We start from the raw sequence: 18,007 nt of genomic DNA, 5'->3' as shown, positions 1-18,007 counted from the left end.
TCCAAAAGTGCTCCGTAGGACCCCTTCCCTCTACTCGCTCTGAAGCCACATGAAAACTGGTACCAGTAAGAGCACAGGAAGGACAACACTTGAAAATGTCACTCCAGGCTTTTGCACATGCAGGAGTGACCAATGTCTCAGTGCTTCATATTGGTGCCTGTGTCATAGATGGGAGGGGTTTGGTACCAGATCCCAGCACCCATCCTGAGGACATGGGAGCAGAGCTAGACATGCTGCATTTTGTCTGGCAGCTTCTACACATGCAGCTGAGATTGGCAGGGCCTCAACAAGCAATGACAGCGCGCGTTGTTCCCAGTTAAGATGGCCAAAGGCTGGGGGAGAGGCCAGCAAGGGACAGAAGCGACCTGACATCCTCAGGTATGTTGGGCAGAACAGGGGCATCCCCCGCCCCGTACCTGATTCCCAGCACACAGGTTCCCTGCTGTGACCATATGGCAGGAAACATCTGCCCAGGTTTAAACAAGTCAGACTAGTCCAAAATTACACTGTAGAGAAGTTGGCCACAGACTGAATTTCCAGGTACACAGTACACTGTCAGGCCATTACCGTCTAAAGGACAATTACAACCCTAACAAGCTTTTCACAAGTTTGAAGTGCAAAGCAAAAGCTAAGCCATGTTTCCAGTTTCCTGAATATTTCCATTCTCTGGACATTGACCTTTGTCCAGGGATCCAAAAAAGCCAAGCTCGGTGCTGCCACTTTGTCTCTGTAACTCGTGCAAAATATGTGCCTGGTGACCTGCAAGAAAAACATGGGAATATAAAAAACTAGAGAAAAATAGATGAATCCTGGGACTGCACTGCAATGGTAAGAGAAAACCAGAAGGCTGGATAGAGCTGCAACAGAAAGTAATCAGATATGATGTCTAAATATAACTATCAAGAACAGATTCACAGAAGAGGGAATGGAGAAAATTACAAAAGCATCAATGAGTCTGATACACATCTGTGTAATCAGAGTCAAACTCAATACAGTTTGTTTTATTTCCAAAAATTGGTCCCATAATGAAAGCATTCAGCAGGGCTTCAACAGTGAATTGCAGGTGAAGCTCTAGCAAGATCAAGCCTGAGTCTGTACTGGGGCTTTTTTTATTTTATTTTTAAGTTGTTTTTACCACCTTCTGACTAGCAGGCAGGCTTACAGAATTCTGAGTATTTGCTTTAACTTACTATATTCCCCTCTCAGACTGGAACGTCACAGCCAATTAAATTGTAAAATCTGCTTGACCAAATGATTTTGCAATATATTAAATCTACTCTTTGTCTATGATAGAACAGTAATTTTCCCCCGAAATGATTCATCCTAAGACTCTTATGACCTCTTACCTCTAACTGGAACAAACGTGATGTAAATCTCTATCTGGATAATGTTCATACTATAAACCCTTCCTTCCCGTATGCGCGGATACATCCTGCATACATCTCCTACGTGAAACGTCTCCTCCTCACACTGCCTAGCATTCTGTAAAGTTAACTGTGCAGTATACACCAGGTTGAAATTAAATATCTTCTGGATAAACTTTTTACTGCCTTTTGACAATGTTTCTGCTGGGGCTTATTATAAAATAACTAGGGCATTCTATAACTAAAATACACTCCTGCAGTCATTTTATAACCTGCAGCTGCAATGTGGTAACATGAATGCCTAAACCTGTAGTTTCAGACTTTTATGTGCATCTCATGTTCAATGTGAATCAAATGCAGAGCATAATATCCCTTCCCCAAAAACAGGTTTTCAGCTACAAGAGGTGCTAATGTGTGGCTTATGATTGATCTCTGATGATGAGGCAGAAGGAAAAAAAAAACAACAGATAAGTAGAATAGGAGGGCTTGTCTGCTGTCACAGACTGGAAAGTAAAATAGGAGACCCAAAGACAATGTCAGGGCCCTTGTTTTTTGCATGAATCCTGAATTACTAAGACAGGTTAAGGGTTTGGATCTTCACCACCAAAAATCACTAGCAGTCTGTGCTTCATGCACAGAAAGGAGCTCATCCTTCAACTGCAGAGCACATGCGCCCAGCTGCATCCAGAGCTGATGCAGAACAAGGTTGAAGAAGAGGCAGCTTGTTTGTTCCCCTCTGACTAGGAGCTCCTGATCTCACCTTGGCCTAAGACGTCTCCTAAACCATGCTCCTTGGTCCCTGAGAAATTTATTATGGTTTTGGGCAGGCCTCCTTTGTATACAAAATGCCCATCCTTCCTTCCGCCTGCTCATGTTCCCAAGCTGGAAGGTCTCTGCAGCCAGGGCTCTGGTAGCACAGAGACGTCACCAGATAGCAAGGGACCAATTACTTCACATTTCAGCCACTCAGGACAGGGGTACAGAAAGAGGCAGTAAGCAATGCTTTTATTTTTTTTCCTACTTCACAGCTCTCTGACCACCAGTCACACAAACTTCACCCTCCTACCTGCACATGTAAACCCACCACTTAGAAAGTCATTAGGACATGAAAAAGGGCTATCAAAGGAGGATGTAGATCCTGCTGCACATAAACACTCTCAAATTGGGACTTTTCACCTGCAGTTCATTTAAAACAGCCAGACTAGAGGAAATTTTTCTTCTAATGCCTCCAGGCAAACATCAGAAAGTGTTGCCCAGAGCCCTCCCTGCTGACATGTATTACAATAGTTACAGCCTCCAAAGCCAAAAAAAAAAATATATAGCTATGTACTGCTCAGGGTGTTTTCATTTACCATTGTGGTCAAAATTAAAAATGAATTGTTTATTCAAGTGGACAAATATATAGTTGAAGCCCTGCGTTTTGTCAGAAGCTGATATGAGCAAGCAAAGGAATTCATTAACACGCTCATAATAATGCAAATTTCTGTCAGCTTAGGATTGAGTTTCCTACAAGATGACAAATGACAAATGCTTTTCCATTAGGACTGACTTCCACAGGCCAGATGTGTATCTAACTGCAGTAAAACACAGGACATGTACAGAGCTTTGAATCAGGAGAACTTGTGTTGCCTTCCTGAGTCTACAACAAAGTTTCTCAGTGACTTCAGGCAACCCAACTAAAATCTCACTGTGCCTTGATTACTCTCTATTCAGCAAAATGGAATAACCACGTTGCCAAGAATTACAGGCCTTACAATTTTATTAAAATTGTATTATTATAATACAATACGTACAATAATGTAATTATTATATTGCTATAATGATTGACATAAAATGTCAGCAAATAAAGGCAAAGGTGGACAGAGACTGTCATACCTAATTTCTATTTCAATCATGCCTGAATTGCTTATACATTAGGTGTAACTACTTTAAAGAGACCATCCCTTGAGACCAATTTGCCTGACAGCTACCACATGCAAGGCACCCATTGACTAGTATCTTGCTTGAACAGATTTAAGCCCTCATTATATGAAGGGAAAACTGGGTCTTTAGTACACTCAAGTCTAGAGAACAATGTTTAATTACATCGTGAAGCAGCATTAAGTTCGCAAACACAGGAACAGCTCTACGTGATTATTTTTTAAGGATATCGAGCTTCCAAATCAGGGATGGGGCTGTGCAGATATTGCTCTCTCTTCCTTGTGGCTGTTCCCTGCTGACCTGCAGTTTACTGCCCACGTGGAAACCACGTAACTCGGACACACAGACAGCCATGACTTACCATGACTGGAGTGCAATCACCAAGTCTACAGACGTCCCAAAGCTCTTCCAAGTGGCCAAATGCCAAGCCAGTGATGAGGAACTCCAGAAGAACTTCCCAAATGTGAGCCAGCAAAGAAGTGTCAGGTGAGATTTGGCATAGATAAGACCATGTATTTAGGGAAAAATAATCTAAATCAGACCTAAACAATGCTGAACTCAAAACTGGCAGTTACAACGCAGAAGATCTAAAGGTTGTTAACAGTTCCTCTGAAATCGTCACTTCAAGATGTAGCAGCAGAGAAAAAAAAAATAACTACCACCAAAACCACACCAAACAAATTTTGACATCACAAGGCAGGGCACTGAGAACAAGAAGGAGGGGGCCCACATACTGAGTACCACACGCAGTCCTAGTCCTGCATCTCAAGACAGTGGTAGTGGAGTAAGGGAGATGACAGAGCCAAGCAAGTAAATGGTCAAGAGGATGGAGCGGCTGAGTTAGAAGGAGAGATGAAAGAGGCTGGGACTCCAGTTTGTAGAGGGGAAGGCTGAGTGGGATCTGACTGAGGTTTACAAAGTTGTGGAGGTGGTGGCTAAGGTGAAAGAATGTGAGTACTTCTTTGCACTGGGATAGTGAACTTGTGGAGCCTACTGACGCAGGAGGCTGTGGAGGCAGACTGTCAGCAGGGTCAGAGAGGGATTAGATAAATTTCTGGACATCAGGTCCATAAACAGATACTAAAGGGAACAGACAAGTATGTGTCCCTGAGAGTTCCCCAGCTGTGCATGATGGGGAATACGAACAGACTGCAGAAAGCAGCCAGGCTCCATGGCTTTCCCTAAACACCATTTCAGGCTCTGCTTCTGGAGACAGCCCTGGGCTAGATGGGCTGCAGCTCAGACCCAGTAGGATATTTATTATGTTCTTATCATTCCCATACCACCTTTTCTTAGTCTTTGTTAGCTTAACTAGTAACAGGAAGCTGCTCTAATCCCATAGGCCTCCATGTGTACTTCAGAGTCCTCAAGAGAGGCTGGTGAGACTCGGGGGGATGTCTACACAGCTACTCTGCATGGACCAACTAAACCCAGACCCTTTCCAAGCCAGGCATCACAAAGGCCGATCTCCCCTTCTTCACCTTTCCGCTACTTTGAGACTCTTGCCATCTACCCCCCTACAACAGCAAACTGCCTTGCCCAACTTTACCACTGTGACTTTTGAGAAGCAGAAGGGGGAGGTTCTGAATGTTAGATCCATTATCTTTGCCTAACAACACCAAAAATACAGCAACGGACTCCTACCCATGGCACCTTTCAAATGCTTCCTTCAACTAAGGTATCAGAAAAGAACAAACTTGTCCAGTTTTGAGATAGTGGCAGCTATGCAAACCCAGAGGAATTAATTCATAAGCACTTGGGCTCCAAACAAAAGTAATAATAATAGATCAACTCTGGAAAATGCCTAACCACAACATCAGTTTGTAGAACAATTTATATGGACTCACTTGCCTAGAAGTGTTTCACGCTTGAATCTTACAATTACTACTCTCAGATTCAAAGCAAACCTCTAATTATTGATCCTTCGTTACACTGGGAAATTACCTCATCGTAGTTTTAAAGTTCTATTTATAAGTCTAATAATCTCATCATTGATTACGGTGACTGTATTCTAATTATAAATCCATTATCTCCTCAACAATGAAATAAAATCAATAATGCACGTAAAGGGAAAAAAAGGAATTTAAATGCATACATTAATGTCACTTCAAGTAGCTCTATTTTATGCACCATCTCTAACAAAACTGTGTTACATCATTAGCAATAATGTGAAAAATCTTTTTCAATTAACAGAGCTGATTTGATGCTATGTTCAGTAAAGTGGCAATCTATTCCATTAAACACACGCATATGAAATGGTTGAAACATCTATGAACTCTATCTATACATCATATATTCTCTCCCAAGTGATGAAACAGAAAAGTAGATACATTTTCTATTGATGCTTTTTAAACCTCCTTTCAGAAGCTACCACCCAGGGCATTTCAGTGATTCTAGCTGCAAGTAACAAAGAGCATTGGTATTTCCCACACGCTCAGCCGCTCATGCCGCAAAACAACAGGAGATGCTTTTGGCAATGCTCACACTGTGCACAGCATGACTACCTGGAGGCCCATGACCTCAACACACCATCATTCCAGTACACAGTGTATAGAGCAAATGTTAAATTCAAAGTGCTTTCCAAAAAATGTACAATGTTCAATCCTATTTTACACAAGCAGGATGACTGGGCAATCCATACTCGCACCCAGCTGTGCAAATCAGTTCCTTCCATGCAGTACACAGAGAACGGTGCAAATGACTTTCTCTCCACCAGCCTGCATATGACTAAGGTCTGAGCTCAGCCTAAATTTATCTGGTTGCTCTGCTGCATTAACCTCTGAAACCAAAAGGACATTATTCAGCTGCAGCCCACCCTTAACAACCAATGTAGCCAGTGCAGAGCAATGGTAGCCTCATAAAAGCACTCCTACATCAGCTATATAGAGTCTTTCTCAAATGTTGGATGACACTTCTGAGCTCCAGCCTTTCTTGAAAGGTGATTTCTAATGTTGGGTTGGCATGGGATGCATTGATTAACAACCAGTTCACTGGCGAGTTCACAGAGGAGTGCATACACAGTATAAATGGACCGGTGGGAAGCAAAAGCAGCTGAAAGTGAATTGACTGAACAGAAAGCGCATCCCAAATAAACTACTTCAGAGGCAAGATGAGAAAATGTAAATATTTTGGGTAAAAAAAGGCGGGATTTTTTTTATCTTAGCATAGTTTATGACACACTTGCTGGATGAGAGAATGACCTGTGGGCCAAAGGAAAATCCTGTGGATTACCATTTGCACGTAATCTCTAAAGTCTGCTTGTCTTAAAACTACCCCTGATGAGTACAGGTGAAGTCTGGGCCAACATTCTTTGTTATTGCTTGTTGGCTTCAATTGTCAACAAAGGCGAGTATGGACTTGTTTCCCTGTGAGAGCTGTAATAACAACTGCTTAGCCTAGAGGGGTGAGGGATCAAAAGAACTGTTTTCAGGTAGTAATTCGAGCTGCAAGAGGGTCTTAGTCCTAAGAATAGTTACCCTGTGCCACACTGTAAAACCAGTAGTATGGCAGGTGTTAAATACACAAGGGATGCAATCTACACCCTCGCGTAAGAAAATGCTCATTTCCATCTTGTAGCCAATAACCTTTCCATCAACTCTTAATATTTTTCCTAAGTCACTCTGGTACCTGGGGATACTTCAAAAAGTAAACTCATTTTCACCTTTAGCATTCTACACTGGGGGCAATCTAGAAAAAAAGAACATTAAGACCTTGGCAACTACACAAAACAGAGGGATAAGTTTTTATCTGTGTGATTAAGGCTGTATTTCCAATCCACGCCTTCTAAGCTGGTCTGCTACCTGGCTCTTGGGCAGAGTCTCATTGACTCTGAATGCAAGGAGTCGGTAGCAGCAGCATCCTCCCACATCACACCCCTCTGTCTGCATTTGCTAAGGCAGCAAAGTGCAATGCAAGGCAATGCTGCCCAGCCGAGACACAACAGTGTCAGGAAAAGTCTTTTCCATGGGGGCTATAAATCAGGCTAGTATGAGAAAAGCATTTAGTAACTTGGATCAAAAGGTTTCCTTCTGCTGTTCAGACTCGTTACGGAGAGTGACCAACGCTAGCTTTGAAGATATTTTTTTTTTTTGCCACCCCCTTTCCTTTATGTACTTCCTCTACAAAAGCAGTAGCACTAACACTGCTAAAGCTAAAGGGAAAACAGAAAAGCCTCTATGCAACCCCGACCCACCACTTGTCTGGGGTTTGCTATTGACTTCTGCAGAGCCAGGATGTTATATGTAGAGTCTGAGAAACGTCCCAAAGCTCAAAGTCATACAGATGTCTCACAGACAAGATTTATGATCAAAGCACTATATTTTAATTGTTTCGTTACAAAATATATTTCATGCATTGCATTAATAAAAGGTCACTGAGAAAGCTATCAAGAATTATTTTAAAAATTAATTTAAAAATCCATTTGGTATGACATTTATCAAAGTAAAAAAGTAAATGCTGGAAAGTAAATCTTGTCATTCTTCTGTTTTCCACAGTCAGCTTTTTATTGCATCTTCTAAGCAAAATGTAAGTCATCCTTACTATAAACAAAGAGGATTTAAGGAAAGTCAACAGAGGCTGAACTACCCTCAGATGAATCCATCTGGTTTACATTAGGGTAAGCAGGAGACCTATTCCTAAGAACGAAACGAAAGCTTGAATTGTGACTAAAATAACCTTCAGGGCTTTTTCACATAAAACAAACGTAACTCCTTTAACTTCAGAGTATATGCACCCATTTACACATGCTATGGGTGAACCTTCCCTCCCTGAATCTCACTGAATCAAGCCATAAACTTATACCAAACTTTAAATTTGTGAATACACTCACAGACATACACTGGTCTACTGATAAACTGACAATTTTATATACACATGCTTTAAAAATTTTACTTAAGCCACTTTCAATTCTCCAGTGCTCCAACATTTCCAATTTCCTAATGGTGCATTCTTTAACATATTTTTAAAGCAACTTAGAAACTGGTAAAGATTCAAGGAACCACAATATTTTGCCTTATAGCCAGTACCATTTCTATATATTCAAATTAGAAACACAGTGGCAAGGATTTCATTTTGCATAAGATGAAAGAAAAAGCAATTTGCAAAACAACCTCTATTTCACTGTGAAGTCTTTAGAGCGCATGGCATGGCTACTTTACCACTTTTACACAGTACATAACACTGCATACTAATAACACAGCCAATTGAAAGCATACAGTAAGACCTCTTTTTTCCACAATATATGCAGATACTTCTAATATGTGTACAAGCTATTTTCAGTGGTTTTAATTTTCTACCTCTTAGATTCCAACACACCTAGGAAGCCTAAACTCCCCTTGCTCCTCTGCTTCTGTGTTAAAATGAGTGGCAATGCTGAGCACTGCTAACATGTTTTTTCATTTGAGTAGTAACCTTATATTCACTTGTCAGGTCTGGAATTAAAAACATCAATATAAAACTATTTATTAATTAAAGTTGTCAGTTGTCCACTACAAATCAGCTGTCTTACCCAGAGTTATGCCAGCCCCCTCCCCCCATAGCGCTCGCTGTCTGGTCAGACTACTTATCACTGCTACTGGTTATTATTTTTTGTAATTTTTCACAACGGACCACTTGGGTAAAGCAGCTGATTACATCTTCACCTTTTGCACCTTGGTTTTAATCCCAGTATTCCCCTCCCTGGACCTTCCTCTGCCTCCTTAATTACTGTTCCTCTTCACGGCTCCCGAAGCCCACAGTTATTATTTTGGTTTGAGCAACACCCATACTAAGCTTCAAAGACACATTCCTGTTCAAAAAATTTATAATCTATATAATGAATTTTCACACTTGAACTCCAAACATATATTAAAAATTTATGATGTCCTGCACTTCTGACCCCAAACATTCAGCCCAAAAGTGTTTTCACAACCACAAATGACATTACAAGGTAATACATGTGAGTTTGGTGAGAGAGATGAGATGAGAGCAGAAATCAAGCCATTTTTTTTCTCTCCACAGACAATTCCAATACTGCCACTATTAAAACTAACCATAATTAAAAACATGGAACCTGGACAAATGTTTGTGGGTATGAGGTGTCTAGGGGTTTGGCAGCCATACGCTGGGGTGTATTTTCACCCCTGCAAGGCACTGGGCACATGGCACCCCGCATTGGCCACCTGAGCAAGGGTTTGCTCCGGGTCACCCAGCCAGGCTCTGTGACAGGCATCTTCGGCAGACAGGGAAAGCCAAGACAGACATCCAAGAGATGAGAAGGACAAAGCACCTCTTGGAAGTGCCTGTTGCTCTCCCGCAACTATAAAGGAAGCCTCAGTAATTAGCTTAGAATAAACACCTGTGTTTTTGGCAGCTAAAAATAGTTGAGACAAACCCCAGCCTTTATCTGTGTCTGTCTTCCCGTCTAGAAAATGACGTTCACTTTGGATGGAGCACAAAGTTAAACCACTGAGATGTAAAGCACTTGGATAACAGTTTTCTACCAGGGAGTTCAGCACTTGTTTCAAGAACAACCTTTTGGTTAGAAAACAAGGCAAAATTAGAGATTCCAAGTGAAACAGGAGTATTTACAGAGCGATCAAAATAACTGACATTACTACCGAGAGTGTAAACTCCCAGGGTAAGGGGCCGTCTTTTTCTTCCCCGTTTGTGTGGTATCTTGCCTAGATGGGGGCTGTAGACTCCAAGATGCAGTCACATTACACATACTAAATAATTCAATGCTGTCCTTTCTACCGCAATTCTTCTTGCTCCAGAATTCCTCTAGCCAGACCAGCTTTGCCCCACAAGAAGATGGGCAAGGTTACTAAAGACAGGCATCTCCAAAAAGTATGTATATCCACAGTTCTCTCCTGGGTTAATCTTAAACCTAAACCCTGTCTCCAACTTCAGGAAAGAATAACCAAAATTAAAAAAAAAAATAATCAAGAACATTTTTCTAATGGGAAAGGAAGCTCTGACTTGACAATCAATCGAAATCAGGGAATACCAGTCTTTGCAAACTAAGATGAGGTGAGATGAGCATTGGACAAGAACGTCCTGCAGTGGATGCTGTCCTAGACAAGGGCGAGGCTAGCCAACTCCTGAAATCCCTCCAGTCCTATTTCCTCTGACACCTGTGATTCCTCTGGGGAAAGGCGTAGGGGAAACACTTTCTGCCTCACCCACCCAAATAGCTTCATCAGACACAAGACTCTTAATAATACAAAAAGCAGTAGCAGAATTCAGACAGACACGGAAAGCACAATCTGGGCAGAGATCCACAACAGAGTTATTTGACCTAAATGAATTTTTTAAATTAAAAAAAAAAAGAAAAAGAGAACAACTGAAGCCTAGTTTCTCTCCAAAATCTGCTTCTAAATCTAAACTGTCCTTGCAGATGACTGGATCACATCCAAGCATCCTCCAACACTCACAGTCTAACAGTGTTTGTCCTTTCATTAAAGGCCACTGTTTTCCAGGCTACTGAGTTTCTTTGCACATATCTAGATCACACTTACGCTCTGTTGCATTATACACATTTTTCCTTCACAGGGGTTAAATGAGGCAACTCAGTTTTATCTTCAAATAATGCAGTGGTTAGGGAAAACCACATCTATCAGTCAGCACGGCTAAGCAGGAAGAAATCTGGAGCTGGCTGTTAGTGAATTATTTAAGACAAGAATAAAGGCAGAGAAGGAAGTGAGCATAGAAATGGAAATACTTTGGCTTCCAGAAAGTGCAGGCTCCTTAACCCTGTAGCTTTCTCTTTTTTTTTTTCTTCTCTACATTTCTGTGATATACACAGAATTTGAAAGATAATTAAAAACTAACCTCATATGCCTTATACTGGCCGAATTGATCCCTAATGCATGGAGCAGCATTTTAGAGGAAAGCACTCATAGCAGCTGCTCCTCAAACTATGAAGAGCTGAATGGGCCATTTTTCCCCTTTTCTCAACATAAAATCATCAGAGAGATCTGACATCAGTGAAAATTCACTGGATTTAAATGGGGACCCCTCAGATGTGGGATGTGTGTCCATTCACAGATTTCCATATGAGAGAAGTATGGGAGGGAGGAATCACTTCTCCAAGCCTTTTCTGGAAGGAAACACAACAGTCATCCTGTGAAAGCAATGTTGTTATACAGCTGCACCTCTAAGTATTTCTCTCTGATGATCTTAGAGCTCAATCAGCTGAAGCTACCAAGTAATATTAGGTGGTGTTTATATACTACAGCACATAAAGCATTATGTTAAATGTAAAGCTGCCTAGCACCGACATACCTGGTCTTGCAAGATCTGCTACATCATCTTTAAGTGAAAACCATTACTTCTATTCATACACATTTCATCATTACTCACAATCCCCTGTTCACTACCATGGGAACGCAGTTTAGGAATAAATCTTAGTCAAAATCAGTTACTATACCCTCCTTCTTAGCACAGTTCCATAGGTAGTCACAAATCTGTAATGAACTTGCTTTTAAAGGTAACATGCACCTCTATAAAGCTTTTTCATTCGCTAGAAGAGTTCTTAAAATATACACAGAATACAGGAAATCAACATCAATGCTTAAAACCCAAGTGCAATGACATTTACAGGCATGTGGCTCTGAAGCAACCTTCTGAACACCCTCCTCTACATCAAACTGTTTTGCAGCACATCTAACCTGAAGATTAATTCTCTCCATCACAGTCCATCAACAGCATCTGCTGAACTGAACACAGCCTTAGAAGTTCAATGCTAGACTTGAGGGTCAAGTTCATCTTTGATATAATCCCATGAGGTTCCCAGTTTCATGTGTGACAAACTCGGCATTTTATGTTTTTCTAAAGAGGTCACCAGGTATGTGACAGCCAAATAACATCACCTGCATACGTGAAGCTAAAATAGGTGCAAACACATCTGAGGAAAGGATCTCACCATCTGAGATAAGAAAGCTAATTCCTTGTGACATCTGACAGAACATCGTTCAAAGCCCGTTTTCAGCTCTTCAGCTCTTGAAACATGGTTTAGAATACCATTAGCTGATCCCCTCTAAGATAAATATGCATGCATCTCAAATTTTATATCTCTCTATATCCACACACATGTAAACAAAACTCAAGCATCTAAATTATCACTACTTACTAGACAAGCCTGAGGCAGGAAGCTGTTCACCCTGGAGATACTCCACATGCCCTCGAGGTACTGCTGAGCTTGGATGGTGACCGAGCTCAGAGCCCCGCTGAGACCACTGGGGGCCACCGTGACTTGAACGCTGGAGTTTGGAAAACTGCCTGCACCTTGAGACCATCCGAGTCCCTTCTTCCTCTCTGCCCCAGAGAAGAGATTTGGCGACTTTCCAGGCTGCCTGCCCACCTGTCCAGCAATGAGCGGCAGGTCTCTCTGGGAAGAGACCGTGACCACCCTGGGTACCATGCTGGTCACTGCCCCGGCACTGGGTGGCAGGTCTGGCATCTCTGGGTAGCTGGTTTGACTGAGGGTGTGCATCATCTGAATGGCTTCCTGCTTCAGCTGATTCAAGTGAGTGGCACAAGTTTCGCATCTGCTCTCTCCTTCATTCCTGTTTTTCTGTAAATAGTCAGGCACTTGAAGCTTGTCAAAAATTAAAGCTGATAATCGTGGGTCCTGAAGAAGGGGGGAAAGGCAGAAAAAAAACATACTGAGTTAAAACAATGCAGAGGGATAAAAAGAAAGAAAAATACAAAAGTTCTCTGTGATTTGCTCTCCACCCATGGAAGTACTTTAAATCTGTTCTGGTAACTTCCAGTGTTTGTTCCCCCGAATACCCTAATAGACTCACAGGTCATAGCGGATTAATAAACCATAAGCAAATTCATTTGTATCAGGCCCAGCATGAAAATTATCATCACTGGAGCTGTGGTGTACTTGATAGCTACTCATTCTTCTAATTAACTCTCCTTTGGAGACATCTAACATGCCTGTGTTTCCCATGCCCAGGAAGAACTTTAGTTGAGATGCTGACCTGACAAATATCATAATGCATTTCAAAGGCAGACCATCACCTTAAACCCAGGAAAATTAGACTTCAGAGTATTTTTAAAAATTAGTGCATGACCTGGTAAATGTTTTGTTGTCCTCACCCTCAGAAGTTATTAATCAAGTGGCATAAAAAACACTGTACATGGTGCTGCCCCAGCTGGCTCCTCTGCTAGCAAGGACCGTTATTTCTGATCTTTGTAATCCAGATGGTTGCAATATTCCCTTACGCTACAGTTGCTTTGATGAGAAATAGATTTGAGCCTACAGCCCTGTGTGAAGGTGTAACAATGTGCACACTAAAAAGCTCATTTAAAAGAAACATCTATTTTGTTTCCACATAGCAATTTTTCCTCCCCTCTCCCTTGCTGGTTCATTTTAAGGCTGCCCAGACCTTTTAAAACCCAACTCTGTGATTCCAGTTCAGGGATAGAGTTACCTATCTCCTGAAACACACAAATACCTTCCCATCCCAAACCTGCTACTGTAAAGATTAGCCAAGAGATTAAATCCAGCCCTGTTGTAAACCTGCTATCGAGAGTAATACCATGCAGTAAAACTGACCCAACTTCACACACTCTCATTGAGCTCTCTAAACAATTAAGGTTTTAATGAAATCACAGTGCAGCCAGAGGTTTATTTGTATAATTATTTTAAGCTAAAATATTTCATTTGCTTGTTAATAATGAAGGCACACAAAGCTAGTAAGTCAGCCATCCAACATATGCTGGGGGTATCCCCAGATCAGTACTCATTTTTAAAAATGTATTACTTTATGCCAAGCTGCAATTGCTCTCTAGGAAATTAATGCCCTATTAGAAAACTAACTAATTCTGGTTTTAATTACAACACACATCAATAAAACTCTTTTAAGAAGTATTGGCACTGGTACTTTGGCTTTGCTCATTATTCTCTTTTAACTGCGTATCTCCCTTTGCTCTGAATTCAGAAAGTCCTACAACACTGCCTACCTTCTGCAGCAGCAGCACAGAAGTTATCTCACTTTCAGCTTCTGGACTACTCCTGCAGTAGATTTTTATCTATCTCACAAGACACAGTAGGGTGATGACAGAAACCACTGTGAGTGTATCTAGCATCACATCATTCTGCAGCCAAAAGGCATTAACAAAAGTTGCTTCTTCTGCAATTATTGATTATTTACTGACTTTAAAAAAAAAAAGGTACTTCTCAGGCTAAGGAAAGCTTCTCCTGCTGCTGACTGAAAATAAATTGCATTCACATTAGTGAACCAGTTTACAAAATCAAGTGAAAGACACACTTTCATTTTTTTTCTCCTTATTGAGGTTTAGATCCTGGTAAAAATGCCTTTGAAGTTCCACCATTTGCGTACCCTTATGAACAAACCTCCCAGAAGATGGTAATACTACATTAACAGATATTAGTCAGGGAAAAAAAAGTAATTAATGTTTTATAAACTTTTTTCTAACCCTTTGGTGGAAAGTGCTGTTGGTTAGAGTTAAAAATATAAAACTCAGTGCTGCAAGCACTATTAAGCCTCAGGCAAAACAAAGGCCACGCAGTCTGTCTCCCAAGAAAAACAAACAGCACGGCACTGTGCAGAAACCTTTCCAAGTGAGAGTCCTCTGAGCAAATTCTTGCCGTGGCTGACACACAGCATCTATTCAAACAGTCCCAGAGAGCAGCATCTTCCAGCGCCGGGTGCCCCGTCCACAGCCAGGCACATCCCTGGGCTTGCTCCTTTGATCCAAGTTGGGCACACAAGGAAGCACCTGCAGGTCCCAACTGCGCGAGCCTCATCTGGCAATGTTTAAAATTGCTATCAAATGTCAAAAGTTTCAAATAAGCAATTAAAGCAAATTACTAGGTGAAACAGACTTCTCATTTAAAAGAAACAACTTCTTTTGATGTAAAGAAAATTAATGACCCCAGTTCTAGCTCCATAAACAGAGTTTACAGTGTAAGGCAGATCAGAGTCAGGCCTGTCTTGCAGTTACGAGGAGATTGAGTGGATGCCATATTAAGGTGGGGGGGAACAAACAAAAAATTACATTAAAAAATTCCATTTATTTAGAAAATTATACAGAGCAAACCATTTGGCACATGATATGCCAAATTTAAAACTTCCAATTTATTTATAGTAAAAGGGTGCTATTTTCCAGCACCTGTATTTTGCTAAGCATTTACAAGGAGACTTTTAACCCGCTCATCCAGCCTCTGTTAACCCCATTTCGTATCTGCGGCCGTCCTCCTCCAGCACCTCACCAAGGGCCCAGATGTACGGTTAGATTACTTTTATTTTTCCACTCTGTGCAACAAAAACACCTGGCTAATGGTTGGGCGTGAAGGGCAGAGGAAACACAAGTTGCTGTTAAAAACATTAACCATAACTTAAAAGTTAAGCCAGCCCCATTAAAGAGGTTTCACTACCCGGTGACAATGCCTGGTCCCAGGGAGCCCCTGCTTCAGAAGCTCGCACCCTAACAAGGCTGGGGTGGAAGTTACACTCTTGTGTTTTACAGAGGGAAGAAATAAAACTTGAGTGACCAAATGTGTTAGATGCACACGTGGCCGGGGGGAAGCAGTTAAAGCCATCCTTGTTACAGCTCCACCGGCAGAGAAGCAAGACAGACAAAGACGGTGTGCAAGTTGCTGGGGGGGACTGGCACAAAAATTAGACATAAAACATACAAGCCTCTCTTCCAAACAGTGCCTCAAAACCAATTTAGTCTGCTGTGCTACAAAGAAGATGACTCCTTTATTCCTGCACAGCATAAATAAACTATGCTGTCTTTGTCACACCTACTTTCCAAATGCTATTCTTACCATCTGAACCAGCAGGATAAGCAAAATACTGTAATGCTTTAATATTCACAGCTTCCCCTCCCACTACAGAAACCAAAACCCTAATTTTATTCTCAGCTTGTTAACTTTTGCATACAAATTTTAGATATTCAAACATCACCAACTGTTAGAAGGATAAAATAAATTGTCCCACTAGGGACAATTGCACTGGGGAGCCCAGCAGCCCCCAGCAAAGTCAAGGCGTGAGCTGATTACATGTACTTACTTGAGGAAGAGTTTTCTGAAATGCCTGAATTTACCACTGTTTTTCAGCAAGCAGTTCTTACAGGCACAAGCAAACTTGCGAACTGCTGCTGCGAGATCACACACGTGCAAATTGCCCACCCAAGGAAGAGCACACTGACATGGTCTGCAAGTCCTTCCAAGCTCAACCGGGCAGGACGGTAAACTTAGGAAACGAAGATTGTGCCCCTGCTAGAATATACAGAAAAACACCCGTTTAGTTCAACACCAGCTGCATTTAGCCTGGAGTTTGCCTTCAGGCTTCATCTCTGAAACCCAGAGTAGGGAAAATGAGCTCAGATTTGAGAACACATCCGGCATTATGTAGCAGAAAGAAAGAAAAAGTGATTTCTACTATTTTGTTTCTTTAATTCACACTTCCCTCTCTGATGTATACCTCAACTGCTGTACTGCCTCCCCATGAAATCCAGCAAGGACCAAGCAGGGTTTCAGCTACGCAGGTAACGCCAATGTGCTGCATGTGGGGCACACAAACAAAACCCACATCTCACAACTGTAAAATACTATGGCCTGAGACATTGCCCTTGAAACTAGAGACTTACTCAAAGCAACTGGATGTGGCTGAAGGCCAACAGCTCTGAAAAGTCCCTCTACAGCTTAGGCACCAAAATCATAACCAAGTTTTCAAAAGCATGCAACACAAAATGACCTTGCTGGAGCTGAAATCTTTTGAAAACCTGAAGCAGTCTGTCAGCGATACTGCACTTAAAAAATCAGATTCTTTTTAAATTTCAGCTCAATCTGTAATTTCCCAAGTACTTAAAGTTTGCAGTTAGATCATTTGTTTAGTTAACAAGGAGTAATAGAGAGCTTTTCCATTGCAAAACAGAAAACAAAGATACAAGCTTTAAATCTTACCTGCAGCTACTGACTTGTAACTCTCAAACTAAGCAAGAGGAGAGGACGCAGAAAAGCATCTGGATTCTCACTTAAGAAGTCCCTGAAGTAATACCCACCCATCTGTAACCTAATCCTTTCAGCGAGGAACTATCCACAGAGTGCGAACAAATGATGACGAACAAATGATGAAAAGTCAAATTGCCAACAACCGGCCTCAGTAATTACCTGCAATTCTGCCTGGCACTAGTTTCTGCAGCACAAGTGTATCTGGAGCAGTATTCTGAATTAAATTAAATTCTTGATATAAAGATAATTAAAAAGAAAGAAGAAGAATCGCTGAATGTCACACTGAAATATATATTTAAATATAGATCTAGGTAAACAACATTTTTAAAGGTTGCTTTGGGAGAAAATATATACTTTCCCAGTGCAAAAGAATCAATGTTAATGATTTTGTCTTAATTGTCTTTCCAGATTTCTGCCGCGCTGCTTACAAATTAGTTTTTATCTTACATGACATTGTGAAATATCCACTAATATCTTCTATATTGACATATACTTTAAAGGCTGGTGCTTGCTTTCAACTATATAGCTATATTGTCAGAAAAAAAAAAAGAAAAACAGAACACTATACGTGGCAAAACCAGAGACTGCTCAATGTAATCAAGGAAAAAACAGTGCTAATGGTTAATTTTTTTTTTTTTAAAGAAAAGTTTCCAAGTAGCTGACTATCTCAAGGGAGTTAAAATATGAGCTGTAAGTCTTGAAGTAACTCATGTTGTGAATTCATTCATTTACTGACCTAATCTTATCA

General features: G+C 41.1%; 1 protein-coding gene across 2 annotated transcripts in view; it reads right to left on the bottom strand.

Moving 5' to 3' along the window:
• The window catches only part of KIF26A (kinesin family member 26A), a 103,117-nt gene that overhangs the window by 54,664 nt on the left and 30,446 nt on the right, over positions 1–18,007 (bottom strand). For both annotated transcript variants that reach the window (XM_064460884.1, XM_064460885.1), the window contains exon 3: positions 12,394–12,894. In XM_064460884.1, the coding sequence (XP_064316954.1) occupies positions 12,394–12,894 (501 nt within the window). The remainder of the gene's footprint in view (positions 1–12,393; positions 12,895–18,007) is intronic.

Source organism: Phalacrocorax carbo, chromosome 9 (assembly GCF_963921805.1).
Source record: "Phalacrocorax carbo chromosome 9, bPhaCar2.1, whole genome shotgun sequence".
NCBI classification, from domain to species: domain Eukaryota; kingdom Metazoa; phylum Chordata; class Aves; order Suliformes; family Phalacrocoracidae; genus Phalacrocorax; species Phalacrocorax carbo.
The sequence above is the reverse complement of the archived record's forward strand: the minus strand, read 5'-3'. Positions and strand labels throughout refer to the sequence as shown.